At 42.2% G+C, this 19,171-nt stretch overlaps 1 protein-coding gene across 1 annotated transcript in view; it reads right to left on the bottom strand.

The window, feature by feature from the left end:
* dph6 (diphthamine biosynthesis 6) overlaps positions 1-19,171 on the bottom strand; it is a 57,388-nt gene that overhangs the window by 23,988 nt on the left and 14,229 nt on the right. Inside the window, exons 4-12 of the mRNA XM_054614629.1 lie at positions 17,750-17,823; positions 16,735-16,853; positions 9,098-9,159; positions 8,593-8,687; positions 8,201-8,294; positions 6,151-6,301; positions 5,529-5,654; positions 3,767-3,896; positions 3,439-3,613 (exon numbers count right to left, since the gene is read on the bottom strand). Coding sequence (XP_054470604.1) covers positions 3,439-3,613; positions 3,767-3,896; positions 5,529-5,654; positions 6,151-6,301; positions 8,201-8,294; positions 8,593-8,687; positions 9,098-9,159; positions 16,735-16,853; positions 17,750-17,823 — 1,026 coding nt within the window. The remainder of the gene's footprint in view (positions 1-3,438; positions 3,614-3,766; positions 3,897-5,528; positions 5,655-6,150; positions 6,302-8,200; positions 8,295-8,592; positions 8,688-9,097; positions 9,160-16,734; positions 16,854-17,749; positions 17,824-19,171) is intronic.

The following is a 19,171-nucleotide window of genomic DNA, read 5'->3' as shown; positions in this document are numbered from 1 at the left end:
TCTTTTATTCTGGTCTTACATGGGTGGGCCTACCTCAGTATGACTCAGCTTGACCTCTGAACTTTTCATCAAGAGAGTCAGACAACATTCAGCTCATTGTTTTAAGACATTAAGTCTCCTTAAAGGAGATTATTCCAATTCTACCACCCGCCGCAGTACACTCCTCCCTTTGACGCTAATTGGCAGCGTCAGATCCACTTCCCTCCTGACGCCTCACAGTCCACTTTGACAATTTTCAAAATCCAATGCAAATCCTATCGCGGGCTTGTGCAAGACGGTCTTCCACATTATTGACTGTCACTCACAATTATGGGAATGAGGCAAGGGGTTAGTGTTCAGCAGCAACCTGAGGCTAGTGCAGTCAGCTCCCAAAGCACAACCCGCAGAATCTGATCAGTGAGTATAATTTCCTAGCAAATATCCCAGGGGTGAGCCACTTACCTTAACAGGAAAGAGGAGATGTTTAACAGCCATTCAACTGATAGTCCTCCTATTCAGACCTGGTTTGGCTATTGTGTTTGCCTGTGTAAATGTGGCTCCAAAGGGAATGTGATGGAAAAGGAAGAATTAATCTAAAATAGATGTGGAAAAGGTCCTGCAGTTTGAGACTCCGGTTTTTACCTCTGACTTTACAAAATTCATCCAGTAATTTTTTTTCCATCTGGCAACTCATATGTATAATTGTCTGTTAGTAAAAATGGATTTTTGTGTAAAAACGTCCTTTTTTTCCGCAATTATCTTAATGCAACGCAATTGTTTAAAAGCTCCTTTTAAGACACAACTTGAAATGCAGAAATGCAGTAATACATTTTATTTCTTTCAAGAGAATGCCATTACTTGGCTTTTGGTGTAATGAGGGAATTTGTTTTGATATTTTGCAACAAAAATACTGGATGTCTGAGAGCATCTTGTTTGCTTTCAATAAACTGATTGATGTATTAAAACAGAGAAATGTCTTATATCTTAATTAGATTATGCAAATTGTGTCCAAACAAAGGACAGCAACATTTCAATTAGATCTCTCATAAAAAAGACAGCTTTGACACTGGTGCACTCACAAATTATATACTACAAGAATAAATGTTTTGGTGAATACAACCTCTAAACACATGTCAATCAGGAATGGAACAATATAAAACAAAGCATACATTAAATCACTCTTCTTGTCTTTATAGCTTGCGGCTTTTACCTAAACTACCAGTATATCATACATTAACATACAATACACCAAGAGGCCCGGAGCTTTGACATCATAAAGGTTAACTAATTCTTTAAATCAAGTCAGATCTGAATCTGTCAGCTCGCCTAGGCCAAGACGACAGTCAGTCAGCTTGCCATTCCCCGAGAGCTGAAGCTGGGAGATTTGACAAGCAAGGCAGATAGATGAATAGATGGATGGCGTCTGAAGGTCCAGCATCCATCACATGCCAATCCCTAATGCCGTTCCACTAAACCTCCACCAGACCCAGCCATTCATTGTGGAAACCTACTGTAATCACATCCTGCACATCCAGAGTGCTATGGTCTGTCAGTAGCCATGTGCTGTCTCTCAAACCACTGGACACTTGTCAAAAGAATAAACTGGTCCCGATAGAGCTGCACATTGATCAGTTTATAGCCCTATTTAAATACAGCACATTCAAATGGTTAGCAGTACTACACGGTGTCGATATAACCAACAAGAAAGTTAACACTTAACCACAATTATTCATCAAAGGCGATTCTCAATTATTTCTTGTTTCCTCCATTAAGTCATTGCCCCTTCAAAGAGCTCATCACAAAAAACACCTCTGCTGCACAAAACTGATTACATTCTCTGGACATAATTAAGATCACAAATTCATCCTTTTAATCATTTCAAGTTCAACCCCCCCCTTCCAACCCCCGTGTAGAGCCGGATCCCTCTTTTAATTACTAATTCTTTTCCACAGACAGTGAATGTGGAGGGCTCCAGGTTATTCGGTCTCAGACAGCAGCTTTTCTGTCTCTGTCGTTGCCAGAGCCCTGTCACCATGGTGTCACACGGCAACAGTCACCAAGGAAAATTGTCATTAAGATGGAGTCAACGTACTGGCGAGAGGAGGGGTGGCACCGCATGCTTGCTCACAGCGAGGGGGTAATTGTATCAATATGTAAAAACCTCTAGCTGTACTGAAGAGTTGTTAATACATTTTTGATCAAATTAAGTCATTGTAGCGTGGAAGAGGAGCAGACACACTGAGAGGCGACGCAGGGGTCGTGTGAAGCTTTGTGCACAGCTCTGAGCAAGCAAACTCCTCTCATTGTTTTCTCAAATTGCTTTGGATATGAATGATCATTAGAGGTATGAGAGATCAGGCTGTTTTCCAGAGGCAACAGCACATGCCTACAGCTGACTTCAATTTCATGTCTCAATGAGACTCCATTGAGGAAATCAAACACTGCTGGCATGTTAAAGGCAAACCTGATTCTGTAGGATACATCTCAGGAATCCGAACCTCTGAGCTTCAGTGACACACTGGTGAGATATGCCGACAAGCTCTCAATGATGGCTAATCCACACGTGTTCTCACTCATAGACAGATTTGGCTGCGGGATCAAGGACAGTGTGGAGGAGATGGACACTATCCTTGTTGACAGTACCTTGACAAGTGTAATCCCATATAATACACACTGGGTAAACAAAACACCAAGCCAACCGTGCAACCACGGCCCACACTTCCTCTGCTCTGCCTTTGAATTCAACATTCTTCCTGGGTTTGAAACAATATGAAAGAAGTTGAATTCGGAGCTTTACAAACAAGTGCAAAAATGGATACACACTGCCCACTACAATAGGGATGCATATTTACAAGTGTACATAAAAGTAGTAATGAGAACAAACTATCACACATAACAACAATCGCATGCATCTGCACGCATGCAGCTATACATAAACAGAGACAACAGAAACAAACACAGGGTACGGCACGTAATCGGAGGCACTTCAATTGCTTTGTCAGAGACAAGCACAACAAAGCATCATAAGTATCACCAGCCAGATTCCTCATTCATCCAAGTAATCCTTACTAGTCGTCCATTAATCTATTGCTCACCTAAAGGATAAAGTGATACTTTGAATTGCTTTGCTTACAATGGAGCAAAAGAAAACAATATTTCTTCTTTCTGGCTCTGCCCATCGGACAAGGATCAAGGGATTCAGTTTCACTATCATTTGCAATTTGTAGCCAAAGAAATTTTTATGTGAAAAATAAGGGTGAAATAAACAAATAATGACCAGAAAATAATAAATAAATAGGTGGCCTGCAAAGCAAACCATTTGACAAGATCGTAATGCTGAAATCATTAGTATCATACTTGATAAGTCTATCAAGACGTTTCGTTTATAATTAGTCTAATAAACTGTCAGCCCTTTTACCAATCACCAGCTCCCCCCTGTTGTGGACCTTGGAGCCTTACCCTGAGGGCCTGACTGTAGGGCCCAATGTTGGCTGGGGCCCAGTGGGACAGGCTCTGGACATGCAGGGCTTCCCTCTGGTGGAAGCAGCCTTCCTCCAGGGGCTCGGTCCAGTCATGGAGCAGGCAGTCCATCTGCAGCAGCTGACTGACAGGTAGAGGAGCCTGAACACACACCCTACAAGGAAAACAGAGGAAACATGGAATGAATGCGACGACGATAACTCGAATTCAGAATAAAGCTGCCAAAGAGAAGCACGTGTATTTGGAGGGAATGTAAAATGGTTTTTGGCAGAGAGAAGGAGAACTGAATGTGTGTTTGCACCTTTACCTTGCTGGAGGGTTTATGCCAAAGTGTTTCTTATAGATGGTGTTGAGATGAACAAAGTCTTCCATGGACCTCACATATAGATGAACAAGGACGATGTCCTTCATCTTCCAGCCTCTGCTGTCCAGCTCATCTGGACACAGCCAACATGTTTAACTGTAAATAACTGTAGCATATAATAAATTGTAGTAACATAACCTTACCTACAACAAACCTACTCCAATCTTGGCCCTCTAAGCTAACTAGTGCATATTTGGTGAAAGTGGTATACAGTAGTATACTTCAAATAAAAACCCAGTATAAAAAATAACCATGTTTACACAAGTAAAATGGTAAGCTTGTGACCAAAAAGAAGTGCTGTATTTGGCCGCAGTATAGCCTTATTTGTAGCGGCTCACCAATTCCATGCAATTTGTTCTTTGAGACTCATAGCTTTGGTTTACCTTTATAAACTTAGTTTTAGTTCTAGTATTTTGTCTACATTTGGTCTTGAGGAAGTTTTGATTTGTATCTATTCCCACTACAACAGGCAACCTTGCCATTGACAAACAAATACACATGGAGTCTAAATCAGTGTACAGGCATTTGCTTGTGTCAAAATGTGAGGCTTTCAACCTTCCCTAAAGTAAATCTGTTGAAAAAGTAATTTGAAGGCTATCACCACTGTAGTTAAGAGGTGGATAGTTTTAAAGATTTTTTTTTCTGACACTGAAATCCATTGAAACTGCATTAGAGTGTTAGTGGTATTTGTCCCCTTCTATAAAGAGCAGTCTAACGCAGTATGAGTGCATATCGTAGGCTTTGGATGCAAACACAGGCATAAGGGGCTCAAAGCAAAGCCTTTCACCCTACAATCATTTGAAAGAGCTTCAAGTTTGTTTTTCCTTTGCCAACACCAGCGTCTCAGACTACTTCGCCCCCATACAAAGAGGTTGTTCATTAAATATTAACTTGTTTAATATTGTCTCTGCCCTGTGAAGGCTGTTCAGCTGAGCACCACGATAAACATTAAATATGCTTTTCATCTTTCGCTCCTCTTTCTCCATCAAAAAAGAGCAAGGGAGAAAAAAAGAATCAGATACAATGTAAAAGCGTGCACTTTTAAACTTCTGCAGGGCAAAAACTATAACCCACCCAACATGAATGCAGTGTGTGCGTGTGTGTGTGTGTGTGTGTGTGTGTGTGTGTGTGTGTGTGTGTGTGTGTGTGTGTGTGTGTTTAAAAGAGGCTTTGTTTTGGGTTAATTTGAAGTGCTTGTCCTTGTTTGGTGGCCAACTCACAGTCCCAATCTTGTGACGGACTGACACACAGGGTTTTGCCTGCTGGGTTGACAAGCACTTTTGAATAAGTAAACGACTTCTCAAGCTCCTCCTCCTCGTATGTCTTTGGCATACGAGGAGAAAGAGCAGCAAGGAGAAAGAAAGACACCCAAGGGACAAAGAAGTTTTCCCCATATGTTTCTCTCCTTGTAGAATATGTTTTACCGAGCTGCTTAAATCACCCTTGGAAAAATGAATTCTGTATCATCTCCCCTTTTTCATATCAAAGATGCAATTTTTGATATGAAATATGACTTATTAAAGGTTCCTTTACCTGCAAAGTACATTCTGTGTGCCTTTTCTTATGCAATTTTAGGGAGGCAAAAGGAATTTTCTAGTAGACCCTTGTATTTTTCCCCTATTAATTTAACAGAATGTCCACAGCAGTGGTACACCATGTTCTTCAAAAGTGTTCACTAAGTTGCTCAATACGTTCTCTCCCTTACTTTGGAGCTGTATCAAAGCTGCCGATGTCTGGCCCTGGATCCCGAGATCTTTGGACTGAAGGCCGTTGATGCCAGAGATCCACTGATAGCCTTTGGAGCTTCTTGGTGAGCAGGATGGAGGGGGATCTGCAGGGAGAGTTTAATGAAATGTAACAGGGTAAACTGGTTTGGATTTCCACAAATATTTTCTGCAGTACAAATGGTTGGACCAAGGCTCGTTCAAGACTTAAGAAATCAGTATGTTATTTCAGTTTTTTTCTAAATTTACAACTAAGGCATATGCCGTATGAAAGTTAATTCATGCATAGGTGGTTCTTGTCTAAGGAGAAATTAATTCAGAGATTGCCACAAGTACACCGTGGATATGACAGCTCTTGTCAAAGACTCACACAGAAATACTAGCATCATGGTAGTGGACGCATGACACAGATTCAGGGAGCAAACACCACATACAAATATCATTTGACACACGCACGCACACACACACACACACACACACACACACACACACACACACACACACACACACACACACACACACACACACACACACACATACACATAAACACACACTCAAGCATGCATGTCAGCATGTGCATGTCTCACCACAAATGAATCTCACCGTGGCCCTGCTGACAACTAAGGTCACAATTTGATGTAAATTCTTGCTGGTTGTCTTGAGCTTGATCAGCATATTCCACCTCCTCAGTCATCTTGTCAATGGCGTTCTGGCAAGGACAACTACCATGGGGCAAAGCTCTCGCCACCACATCCTGCAATAAAGCACCACAGGGAATACATCAGGCCAAACGCCCACCAAAGTGCGCTGAGTCTTTTGCAAAGACAGACAAAACACTGTATAATTAGCCAACCTTTTCAAATACCCCACCAAGTGAGTGTGTGTGTGTGTGTGTGTGTGTGTGTGTGTGTGTGTGTGTGTGTGTGTGTGTGTGTGTGTGTGTGTGTGTGTGTGTGTGTGTGTGTGTGTGTGTGTGTGTGTGTGTGTGTGTGTGTGTCAGTCTTTCATGACAAGGGCCCAGACACACATAACTTCAAGGTGAATGAATATGAAACAACATGCTAACATATTCGTGGTTCAGGCGAAGAGGGAGTGGTGTTTTTCTGATACTGTAGATTCAATCATGCTGGCTGTCAGTCAAAACTCATGACTGGATGGGTGAGACATGTTTTGGATTTCACCAGCCTCTTCCTTCTGTTTACTTATACTTCCCCTGCTACTTCTTTAAATAACAAATCATTACCATTCTTCTCTAAGGCATACATATTACCTGCCAAATCGTGCCGGGCGTCACACATTTGAATACATATTTCATATTTCCTCAACGCCCCCCTCACCCAGCCGAACACTCATTCACCCCCTCATCTGCTGTCAACTGCATTAGGCCATATGATAATCAAATTAATTATACTTCAGCCTCTCTCCTGGCCAGCATGAAAAATAGCTTGACTAGCATTAACGCAGGGCAAATGATGGTGGTCCATCCCCACCCCCTGAGCCCGGTGCAGTCTCCTCTAGTGCTGGTGTCACCGCAGATCTGTCACCCTGACGAGAAGAGCTTCAGAAGGCTGAACCAGGGCAGGTTCTCCCCTGGTTGCCACCCCCTTCCTTTTTCCCTTTCCCTCCCTCGCAGGGCCTGGATATCCCTGCTCTTCCCCAAGCAACCAGGGGGGAGATACAGGGGCTGTGGGAGTTTGTGAGCGCGTGTGTGTTTGTGTGATGGGGGTGGGAGCAGCGGCGCGGGGAGCGAAAAAAATATATAGCTGTAGGGAGTGAGGCTGCAGGGTCATGGAGGTTGTGGGATGGGGGTATGTTTTGTGTCCACAACAGTCCCAGCCCCCACCCAACATGCAGATAGACACACACAAACACACGAGCAATTCGCATGCCTTACCCTGGAGATATGTTGGGCCATTGGCGAGTAGCATCCCTCAGTGTAACCCTTATAGAACCTCGCACATACAATTACAACGGCATGCCCGATCAACTGGTAGGTGTCTTATTAAACCAGACAATTACAACCGGAGTAATTAACTGAAATAAAATGTCTCCATCACAGAATTCTTGACAGTAATTTTAGGATTATTAGAAAGTTGTCTGCAGGAAAAGGAAAATGTTTCAAAGTGTGACATGTCTGGTCTCTGCAGCCCCATTGAGCTCCTTCTAATATACCAAAAGCCAATTCCTACTGCCCCCCGCCCACCCCCCACAACCCCCGCCTGTGTCCGCTTAGCCAGCTACCTGAATGCAAAGCGCCCTTAATGTGAGCAGACATGTTTATTAAGTTGGGCCTAGTTTCAGGCTGCAGTGAATATTGCAGACGTCAAAGTAGGCCATGTGGGGCTAGAGGAGAGAGAGAGAGCGAGGGATGAAGGGAGACACCGAGAGCAAGAGTGTGCGAAAGAGAGAAGCCCTCTGGAGGGTGATCTGAACCCTGCCCTGCAGTGCTGTGTTTCTCTTCTGCTCGACAAAGTTATCAGACACCAAAAGGTTTTGTTCTTGTATTTGTTTCGCCCTCATAGTGGCTTTGAAGTACTCATCCCCGAGGTGACTCAAACTTTTGTTGTGAAATCATTGACACAGCATTGAACGGCATTGATCTTATTTGCGAAAACAAGTTATACTCATGGATTCCTTCGGAAATTTGACTCACGGCATCCTTGTTCTCGGTGTGTATCTCGGTGAAGTTCAGGTAGCCAACTGGAGCAAAGGCATCTGCTGAGTGGATCACCAGCTCCGTTGCATCACTGACACACAAGGGAAAAAAACGTTCTTGTAAGGTAGTGTTGGCAAAAACTAAACATCAGTTTCCAAACTTAAAACAGCCACATGCTGAAGATAGAGTAACTATCCATCCATCCATTTTCCGTAACCTGCTTATCCAGTTAAGGGTCGCAGGGGTGCTGGAGCCTATCTCAGCTGTCAATGGGCGAAGGCAGGGTTCACCCTGGACAGGGTTCACCCTGGACAGGTCGCCAGTCTGTCGCAGGGCTAGAGTAACTATAATACAGACAAATTATTGTAAATGTATATTGCCTCACTCACATGACCATCTTCTTTTTGAAGAGGGGGCAATCAAGGGTGAAGGTTTCATATTCACCTCCTTCTCCACAAATATGAACTCCATACTTCTGGGAGAGCTGATCAGTGAAAGCAAAACACTTTATTCAATTATTATGAAACTCCTGTTTTTCTTTAAACAAAGTATGTAATGTCACTGTCCACTTCATTTTCATAATGTAACTTGTCTAGAAATATCTTACAGGTAATTTCAAATGACATAAGTATTACATAAACACAATTATATTTGTGTTCAAATTAGAAGGGTATTTCTTTTGACACTAGTTCAAAATAAAATAAATATTCAAATATTGTGGTAAAAACTATCAATTTTACTAGAATATGATTAGTGTGACTGGGATATTCAGGGATATTTTCTCACAATCAGCACAGAAAGCAGAGCACCAATACAATTATTTTAAAACTAAAAATGTAAGCCCCTGTAGTATTAAAAACTTGTAAAGAGTGTGGAAGAGATTCTACCAGTGACCTGTTTCAGATAGGGCTCCATGTCAGCCAGAGGTTTTCCCAAGTGCTTCTCCGGATCCAGGCCTGGCACCCACGTGAGAAACGCACACAGGAGACATAAAAAACACACACACACACACAGTGATGCACAAAGACAGAAATACATACACAAACACAATTTCACACGGACACACGTATGGAGAGAGAGAGAGAGAGAGGTCTGATCAGGAACAGAGAACAGTGATTGAAGATGACAGGCTGGGAGGTTCACGGGCGGACGCACAAACACACACACGTAAACCTGCACCCTGGATCTATTTGTTTGACTTTGCAAGTAGTGTACACAGATCTCTCCGGGTAAGGGCAACAGTTTTCAATTGCTGGCCGCAGACCCCCCACGCCCCCTCACCCACCGCCCCCGCATCTAGTTCCCTTTGAGAATGTAAACTCTGGAAAGAGATCTTGTTTATTTGCCTTTTTCCCTCCCCTTCCCCTGAAATGGTGCATGGAAGTGACTCACCGGCATGGGAGAGAAAAAGAAGGAGAGGAAGGAAGGTTGGAGTGCTTTGTATGAATGCCCAGTGGTGCCACACTCCTTAGATACAAGCTCACTCCCCAGACAAAAAAACAAAACAAGTATCCAACAAACCAAACCAGAAAAAAAATATAACATCCATTGCCATACCCAGCTTGCCTTTAACAAGATATCCCAATCTAGACTGTAGCTTCACCTAAAGATTAGCACTTTCATCAGTCCTATTTGGGGCGAATGTACATATTTGCAGGAATAAAAAGATGGACTTAAACAGTATGCACTTTATTCAGTTTGTTGAGCGTTGTAGGGTTTTACTTCTTCGTGACACTAAATCTTGATTTTGTCTTTCTCCATCTCACCTCGTAAAACAACTTCTTTCACATGGAAAGTGAAGCCAGCGTTTTCCTACTTTACATTCTTCACTGTTCCGACAAAAAAACTAAAGCCCAGAGTACCAAGTGCTCCCTACAAAGAATAGAAAACATAACAGGACATGACTGTAAAATGCTGAATCTTAGGAAATTCCAATGCTCCTGCCACCAACTCAAAAAAAAACAAGGGCAAAGTTACTGGAACCCAATAATTACATCTTAATGGTGGATTACTTTATTCTCCAACTATTTCATTATTCTGTGGCTTCACCTTAATTGATTGACATAATCATTATCAAGTGACTGATGACCCACATGGAGTGACGTGCAGTTGTGACAGTAATGCCATCGCAATAAGAAAATTGTGCTGAATTGTCCCTTATAATTTCTCAGAAAATCCATAGCTCCTCTATTCCAAGACATCACATGGTCCCACTCATTGGCACGTTCATGTGTTTAATTAAAGGAACAAAGTTAATCGTAATGTGAGAATCTCTCCTCTCTCATGGCCTGACAACCTCAAAGGTTAATGTTTCATCCGTGAGGCCCCATGGGGAGCAATGGATGGGGGACAAGAGGAGAGGGTGAGGGGACGTGAAGGAAGGACGTGGCATCCCATCCTGGGTTCATCTTAATCCCAGCTGTGTCTCTCCTCCGGGCCGCGCTAGTCCAGCACTACGGGGGAGAGACAGAGGGCCATGGCGGAGGGAGAGAGGGAGGGTAGAAAGAGTGTGGAGGGAGAGAATGAGCAGACCCTTATTCTCTTCCCAGGGGATCTGTGGTCTTAATTAGTGTGAGAATATCTAATCTCAACATCCTCTCATCTTAACCCTGCCACAAAGGTAATAAGGCAGGAGAGAAGAAGAAAAAAGCATTAAAATTCAATCCCATTTAAATATCCTCTTTAATTAGTCATGCCTTTTAACAAATTTTAATAATTGGCTCCAAATTGCTGAGGGGATGGCACATTTTTTAATACGTTCATTAACTTCCCTGCTCTTAAATAATATATGAAACTTGATATGATATTTACGAGGACGGGACGATGGCAGGAGTGAGTGATAAAATGATACAAAGATGGCATTAACGTGGAGGCGTTTCTCCCAAGACCACTTAGCACTTGTATGAGTGTTTTCTTAATTGATGTTCCTGACTGACTTAAGGTTACTGAAACCGTTTGGAAATGAGGATAGGAGGAATAAGCTTGCCCTTGTACCAAACATGCTTTGAGAAGTCTTTGAGTAGCCACTGGTGTGAGCCTTCAGCGATCCAACACCACTCATCTACATGATCTCCACATCTCTGTCTCTTCTGAACCTGTTTTACAACTTGACCTAAACCCAATTACCTAACCTCATTATGCCACATTAAACCCAAATAAGCCCACTAGAAGCTGCCATTAGTCTGCCACCAGAGACAGCAAGACTGCACTTTGGAGAGAGAGGAGCTTCCTAAGAGAGACCGAGAGAAATGGCTCTCCTTTAAAAAAGCTTTTTACCTCATATTATCCTATAAAACTCCAATTAAATTCAGTGAACTTTAAAACCATGGAGCCCAGTAATGAGGGGGAGCATTTTTCAGAAACCTTGTTGGCATTAAGGGCATTGAAACTAGCCAAGAAAAAAACGTTTACAAGTTAACCAAGAGCCATTTAGGCATTCAAGTTAGTTTTATATAACCAATATTAAAAATACGGTCAAAACTGATGTTAAAACGTTACGCAGAACATAATAAGACTCAATAATCCTATAGCAGAGAGCTTACAATAACAAGTGGAATCTGGAAAATCCTTTCATTCTGCTTAGAAATTCACTTTTTGAAGTCAATTCTTGGACCAAAAGTCAAAGCTTTCAGATAAAAAAAACATGCTCCTTCTGAACTCAATAGAAAATGCTGCTCTCACTACTCTTACAGAAGTCAATGGCAATTATTTCCAGAGCACACTTTTGCACTGATTCTTTTTAACGATCATGATTGGCCTTTTCCCACCTTGAGGAGGTTGATTCATGTAAACTCACAGCACTGAGTTGCCTATTTAATTGAAACTGCTTGTGATTTTGCTTACTGAGCCTAATGCTAAATTAAAAGCCGGGAGATTCTAGATACTGTCTGAGCTGAGCTGAGCGCAGGGTTGTCTTAAGATCTGGCGTGCCAGCTGACAGCTCGGCTTTAATCCCTGCCTTCAAAGAGAAAAGGCAGAGAAAATTGGATTCATGATGTGTAACATTTTAGCCTTTAAATGGATGAAATAAGCATCTCCTCCCTAGCAGGTGAGCTGCATCAGCCTTTAAACAACGCTCTCAAAGACCCTCGCCAAAACAATAGCTGTTCACTATCACCTAATCTTGGCAAGAGGGAGAAATGAATAACGGAGAGGAAGAAAGAAGGGGAAGGAGGCGGCACCTTACAAAGGATGATAAGATTAAGGTTATATGTGAAATTTGTCAGGCTCTTATCTGAAATTCAGCTTCTGTGAGCAGAATAATAGGCAGCATGAATTGTGTCGCAATCGCATCAAGATGAAATCTTTCAGTTTAACAAATCAAAAAGGAGAAACTGGGAGTACTTACAACCATACAGAACTCAACCCGCACATAATTAACCTGTGCAAATGAATGAATCCTTTTTTTCAGTTTAAGACATTTTTACAGAACAGAGCTTTAAAAAAAAGAGGAACAATTGCTTCCCATCATATTTTAACTAATTGGTCTAACTGGTCAAGAACATTAATTAGCTTGAACTGGCAAGAAATCACAGTCAGTGACTAACAGGACACGCATGTAAAATGGTTGTCCAGGTTCTTAAAGCTGGGGTAGGCAACTTTGGGGAAACCAGTAAGAGTAAGGGGAATTTTGAAAGTGTCCAACCCAAAAAATCCCAGCCCCTCCCTTCAGGCCATCCTCTACGGTTACTCCCTAAAAACACATGAACCTGACTATGGCTGGAGGACGAGTCCACTAGAGAGCATTGGGGGAGAGAATAGGAGCGCAGCACATTGTTGTCATCGCTTACCGTATCGAACTAGCTTAATGAATACACGGGTATAGTGTGTGCAGGTTAACAGATAGGTAGGTTGGTAGAGAGGCAGGGAGGCCATCCAATCATTTCATGAAGGCTTAAGGAAATGATTGGAATGGCTTATTACAGGTGTGCAACAGCTACTCTTTTTTTGTGAGAGCATAATGATTTATTGATTGCTCTTGGGATGTCAATGGTATTGCCACAAAAATAACAAAAAATGCTTCTAAAATAAAAAATATCCTTAGCTTTAAACTTTTGAGTCTTCCTTTTGTGTATGTTTTATCATTGTGGGTTAGTAATTATTAGTATTAAATTTCATTAAAAGCAACCTTGTTACATGTCATCCTCTCCCCATTCCTTGCTTTCTCTCTCCTTTATGCTATCTAATAAATGCAGAAAAATGCCCCAAAAATACGTAACATTTGAGAAATGATAAAAGGAAAATGAGACAAAGGGAAAGTTTTTAAAGTTGAAATGATTGGTCACTAGTTTGATTATTGTTTAAGCGATGAAATTTACTAAGAAAACATACAAAACATTGCCTGGTATGATATTTCTCAATGATCAATCTTCAAAATTTAGTTTATAATAAATATTAAGCTAATATATTTTGGTTTAAGACTGTTAACCTGACAAAAAAAGTGATTTGAGAACGTCACCTTGGCTTTGTGATAGTAAAACATTGTGTTTTGCACATTTTATGTAAAAAACATTAGTTGCAACAGTAATTGAGTTTAAAATGTAATTCAGATGTTTTATTCATTTTTCTTTTTATGATCTGACTCACCAGAAAGCTACTTCACTGTTAGCCAGAGATAAACATGTGAACCCTCTCAAACTAGTAACCTAAAATAAGAAACCGCAAGTCTATCAATCACTTCAGCTTAGTGTGGTACAGAACATGTCATCAGATAACAGATAACATGAATTGATTGACTGAAATGACTAAAGTTAATTTGGCCATCCAGGAGCAAAAATATCTTCTCTTTGGTATTGGTTTCTTAAAAGAAATTGTCATATCTTAATGTCTTGGCAATACAGCTCAAACATTCCTAAATATACAATATGTAATTTAAAAAACAGGTTGTAATTTGCATTGTTTTAAAGTTGCCTTTAGTTAACAGAAATCCAAATTGTCAATCCACTGCTTTCAATGTTGAAAAAATGTCAGTCAATTTTTTCAATGTCTTTGAACATTAATTGTCTTTTAATATATTAAATTATATTCAAAGTCTTTAAGTGGGTGAGGCGATCGGTGAAAGTAAATTTGTGACATAAATTCCCTTCTTCGTAAAAGATCAAGCAGTGATAAAAGGTTTTCCGGCGGATAGACCTTGATTTCACACATGCCAATTATATCTGGAGCTGAGGACCAATTAGCTGCTGAACCTGTGCCCTCATATACACCTGCACTAATCAATCAATTAACTAATGACATGAATTTTTAATACCAGCTTTTGGAATGGCCAATTATCACGGTGAGCTCAAGAGATATTGCATTTTAAAGAGACAGTTTCCCAACAAAAATATGCATTTCCCTTTGAGAGAAATGCTTTTTTGCTAATTAGAAGCATTTCCTGACATTCATAGGCTTAGACTCAGATACTTGAACTTACTTCACTTCATGCAATTTGGTATCTTCAAAGACTAAAATCCTCTTTTTTCTCTTTTGTGATTTTAGGCTGCCATCAGCACGCAAATGAGCACTTCTAGAGAATTCACAATGAGGATCATCCTGCATTTGGACAGCTGTCTTTTCACTGCAGGGATTTTGTCATCAAGAAATATATCCTTCCTTAAGAAAGAAAGTATTATTTTTTTCCCTTTTTTATCCATTCACCGCTAATTTCCACCTGTCTTTCTGAGTGCCTAATGAAGGAATATTAATCTTGATTGACTTATCACAATTCAGGGTCCACCAAAAACCCCATTTCATACTCCTAAAGAATATCATAAGCCGTATTGGCTGTCAGTTCAGACGCAGACTTAACCTTTGCCCTGTGAGAGTTGTTGTTGTTTTTTTCTCCTCATGAGGTCTGCACCAGTAAATCCTTCCAAATCTCTTTCTCTCGCTCACATACACACACACACACGCAAACACCAAAGGCCACCAGGTACGCCCTTCTGTCACCCAATCTCCCCTAAACAGCACACCTCACTGCTCAGACCTGCTCCCACCAAAGCTGCAATTATGTGAGTGCAGCCTAAAATGCCTTGGGCGCTTGCACCCCTATTCAATTCTCTCCTTTCTAATTACCACTGCCTCGGGACAGGTGAGGAGTCAGGGCTGATAAGATCTTCCCTTTTTACCTGTAGCCAAAACACACATGCACACATACCCACACAAACACCTACAGTCGGGGGGCCAAGATACACACTCGGAGGCACCCGAGGTGATTTTCCTTTCTAATTATAATCTTCCAAAAAATGTTGAGAATTTGCTTTTAGATGAAGGTGTGTTTAGAGTAGAAGGCTTGGCGGAGGTAGCTGGGTTACAAGGTGACTGAGGTCTTAAGGGTGCGGTTGTTTTTTTTCTCTACATGTGTGTTATGGTAGAAGGGTAATTTTGGATTAAGATTGATCAATTAATATAAAATGCAGACTTAGGTCTATATCTGGTTGCATTGTGTCTGGTAAACAATAATTATTATCCTGCAGAATCCCACAGAAAACAGGGATTCTGACATCCAAAACCATATTATTTATTACCAAAAACTCCTTGATCATGAGACCATTAAAAAATTAGAAGTTGGTCCAGAACATAAAGTACCAAAGATATTCCATGAGAGGTTATTCGAGCAGCGTTGAAAGACATGCAGAACATCTTGATTGCTCTGCTCAGCTTTCCGGGTCATCAGTCAGCCATGAACCCATTTTGGACTGATTGCTACCAAAGGTGACAACAAGCACTTAACAGCACGTAAACAGTGTCTACATGATGATCTATCGCCATGAGTAGTTGGAGAGTAAAAAGAACCATTTGTAGCTGTAATCATCATTTATCACTGGCACCGTCAAAAGGGATCCGGCTGCACTGTCAAGTAGATACAGGTAGGATTCTTAACTTCATGTACCAGAGAAAAGAAAAAGAAAACTTTTTTTTTTAACTCCCGTTATTCAGTAATCTGATCTTCCTGTCCTCCGGCTCCAAAACAGGCAGGTAGAGAGCAGGTGATACCACATTAACCTCTTCCCCCAGTGCTGAAGCGGTTGAAAAGCATAAATGAAGGGATTTTAAATCTTCGCTTCACGGACCATGTATTCTGAGCAGAGAATGCAGTGTTTCGCTCACACAATGGGGACATGCGTCGCTTATTGACAGCTTGCATTAATGTGAGGGGCAATCACCTGTGATTATTTCTCAACTGCCAACCCTCCCCCCTCCCCACACCCTCCCACCCAACACCACTGCGCTCCCTCCCTCACACCTCCTCCCTCTGTGCTTCTTATCTTTTCATATTGTTCTCTGCTTCAATACCTCTGCCGCTGGCACAAGTCTCAACACCGCTGCTAAGCCATAGATTAATGATTAGGGCATTACTCTGCTTGTCTCTCTTTTCTCTCTCTGGTTACACCTCCCTTTCTCCTCCTCCTACCACTCACTTATCCAAATTCTGTCCCTTCTATCTCTGAGCCAAACACCACTTAACCAACACGGCACTTTCCGAGAAAGTAAAAAGAGAGTTTTTAAAAGCCCTGCCGGAGACACAAAAGAGTGAGACACAAACTCACCGAAGGCTGCGACTTTGATGAGGACAGCATGGAGGTCAGATGATATCATCTCGGAGAGCAGGGACTCTTGATCTCGGCGCCACAGGTAGGCCAGGGGCTGCAAACCTAGCCGTGAACATCTGGGCAACAGGTGAAAGGGAAGAGAGAGAGAGAGAGCAGTACGTTGTGGACAGGGAAAGAAATGCAAAGCAGGAATTATTGAATATTTGCCAGCTCAGAACAACTTCAAAGCCAACTGGGCTGAGCACCTTCTCCATTTGCGAGAAGCCTGCCACCCTGAAAGGCCCACACCTCATGCCCCCAACTGCCGTCACTGCCAGTGGCTTTATTCAAAGACAAAACAAAATACTTCATCTTAAGCTGTGGCTTGGCCGTCGCATGAACAACACATCCACGGCAAGTAACTGGACTCAAATTTCTACAGCTCAAGAAATGCATGAGACATTCATTTGTATTCATCTTGGATGTAAAAGGGGAAACAATAGTTGACTGACAGCGAGATTTGTTTATAAGAAGATACTGCAGCATTTGTGCTGCAACATGTCCAGTCTGTGTAAGTTTAGAACAAGAGAGAACAAAGAGAGACGAAAGAGGGCAAAGAAAAACAAAGAGAGGAAGAATAAAAGTGGAACAAGAATAAGAAAGGGGATCTGTGTCACAAGGACATCATCTCATCTTTCTGCGAATAAAAAGGAAAGTGTAATTTTTTATAATAACAAAATCACATGACAATTATGAAACCGTTTCATTCCTTCTCTTGAAATCATTGCACCATAAAAGCAGAGCCGCACCATAAAAACAAAGCTGTCTAAATAAAATGGCATAAACAAAACTCAGCGTGTATGTGTTTAAACAAAATCAGTCCTAGTTTGGAACGCACGGTTACTACAGAGGATGTGATCTTTTCCTCCTTGTGCGTCATACGAGTTCAGAGGCCCTGAACGCAGCGTGTGTGCGTGCACTTCAGTTAGCAAATGTGTTCGGTGTCGTGAATGTGCGTTTGTGTTGGACTTACACATTTTCCACACGGACCCTCTGGTAATCTGAGAGAATGGCCCCTACAGACACTGCCTCGACACCCTCCTTTTCCTGTGTGGGGGCGGGAATAGATGGAGGAAACTTTACCACAAAGATTTCTCGCCTTTTCCATTATACGGCATTTGCAGCGTGCATTGTAATGGCAATGTGGTGTCACCGTCCCATGGGGCCAAATACTCCTTGCTCAACCTACAATGGTTTCCAAAAGTGTTATCTGAACAAAACCACGCAAACACATGTAAACATATACACACACACATACACACAGACTGAAACGGACAAAGAAAGCAGATTCCTGACGGCGCTTTCCTTTCATCGGACCGCAATCCTGTGGGGATGTTTACACTCTGGTCGTATCAAGGCCTTATGGTCTAGCCCATATCCCCTCGGGGGTTGCGTACATGGCCCTGTGAGCGAACGTGTGTGTTTGTGCGTACGTGTGGGTGTGTGACTGGAGGCGGCGGCACAACTGAAGGCAGTTCCTGGACCTTATCGGCGGTCTAGTGTGAGCGGGAGATTGAGTGTGTCTGGCCGCAGCTTCCATCCTCTACGCACAGCCCAGCTGGAAGACAGAACTGCAGTGACAACTTGAAGTATCAGTGAAGCATTGTGTCTGTGAGTGGCATGTATCCCTAATACTGCTGAGGGCTAATCTAATTGCTTTTCATATCATATTCATATTTCAGAAACACTGAGACAACTATGCACTCGAGAGTCACTGACACAGCCGTGAGAAGAGTTCAATCTTCTCTCACGAGCACGGGCCTGATCCGCAGTGACACCCGCAAATAAAAAACACACATAAGTGCAAGCAGGCGGTGCACGCTCGTACACATACATACACGCATAGAGGTACTTGCACAACCCCTTCCCTACCTCCGTGCCCCTCCCTTACGGACACACACCTGCAGATTCATTAGAACATTACATGGGCTGTAATTAGAATGAGAGGCAAGGGGTAGAAGCAGTGGAGGGATGCACAAGTCTCCAGTAAATTACCTTGTAGCCATTATCAATTTCCCTGGCTACTGGTCCTTAAGATAACCCCCCACCACCACCACCACCACCCCCCCATCCCCTCCTTCTCCCTGTGGTCCCTTCCTGCAATTTTTCTCTGCCTGATAAACATGCTGATTAAAGCGAACAGCGTGTAAACCTTTGATACTTTCCTAAATGAAATCCATGCCCTGCCTGGGGCCCGACGCTGCACTGCAACGCACTGTGCTCACACACACACACACACACACACACACACACACACACACACACACACACACACACACACACACAAAAACACACACACAAACACACACACACAAAAACACACACACACACAGCTGTAGGCGTGCCAGCTAATCAGATGAAGGATGTGCTCTCTGTGTGTGTGGCTACTTGCATG

The sequence above is a fragment of the Anoplopoma fimbria genome, chromosome 15, assembly GCF_027596085.1.
Source record: "Anoplopoma fimbria isolate UVic2021 breed Golden Eagle Sablefish chromosome 15, Afim_UVic_2022, whole genome shotgun sequence".
Lineage (NCBI taxonomy): Eukaryota > Metazoa > Chordata > Actinopteri > Perciformes > Anoplopomatidae > Anoplopoma > Anoplopoma fimbria.
Note: the sequence above shows the minus strand (reverse complement) of the source record. Positions and strands in the feature narration are given on the sequence as shown.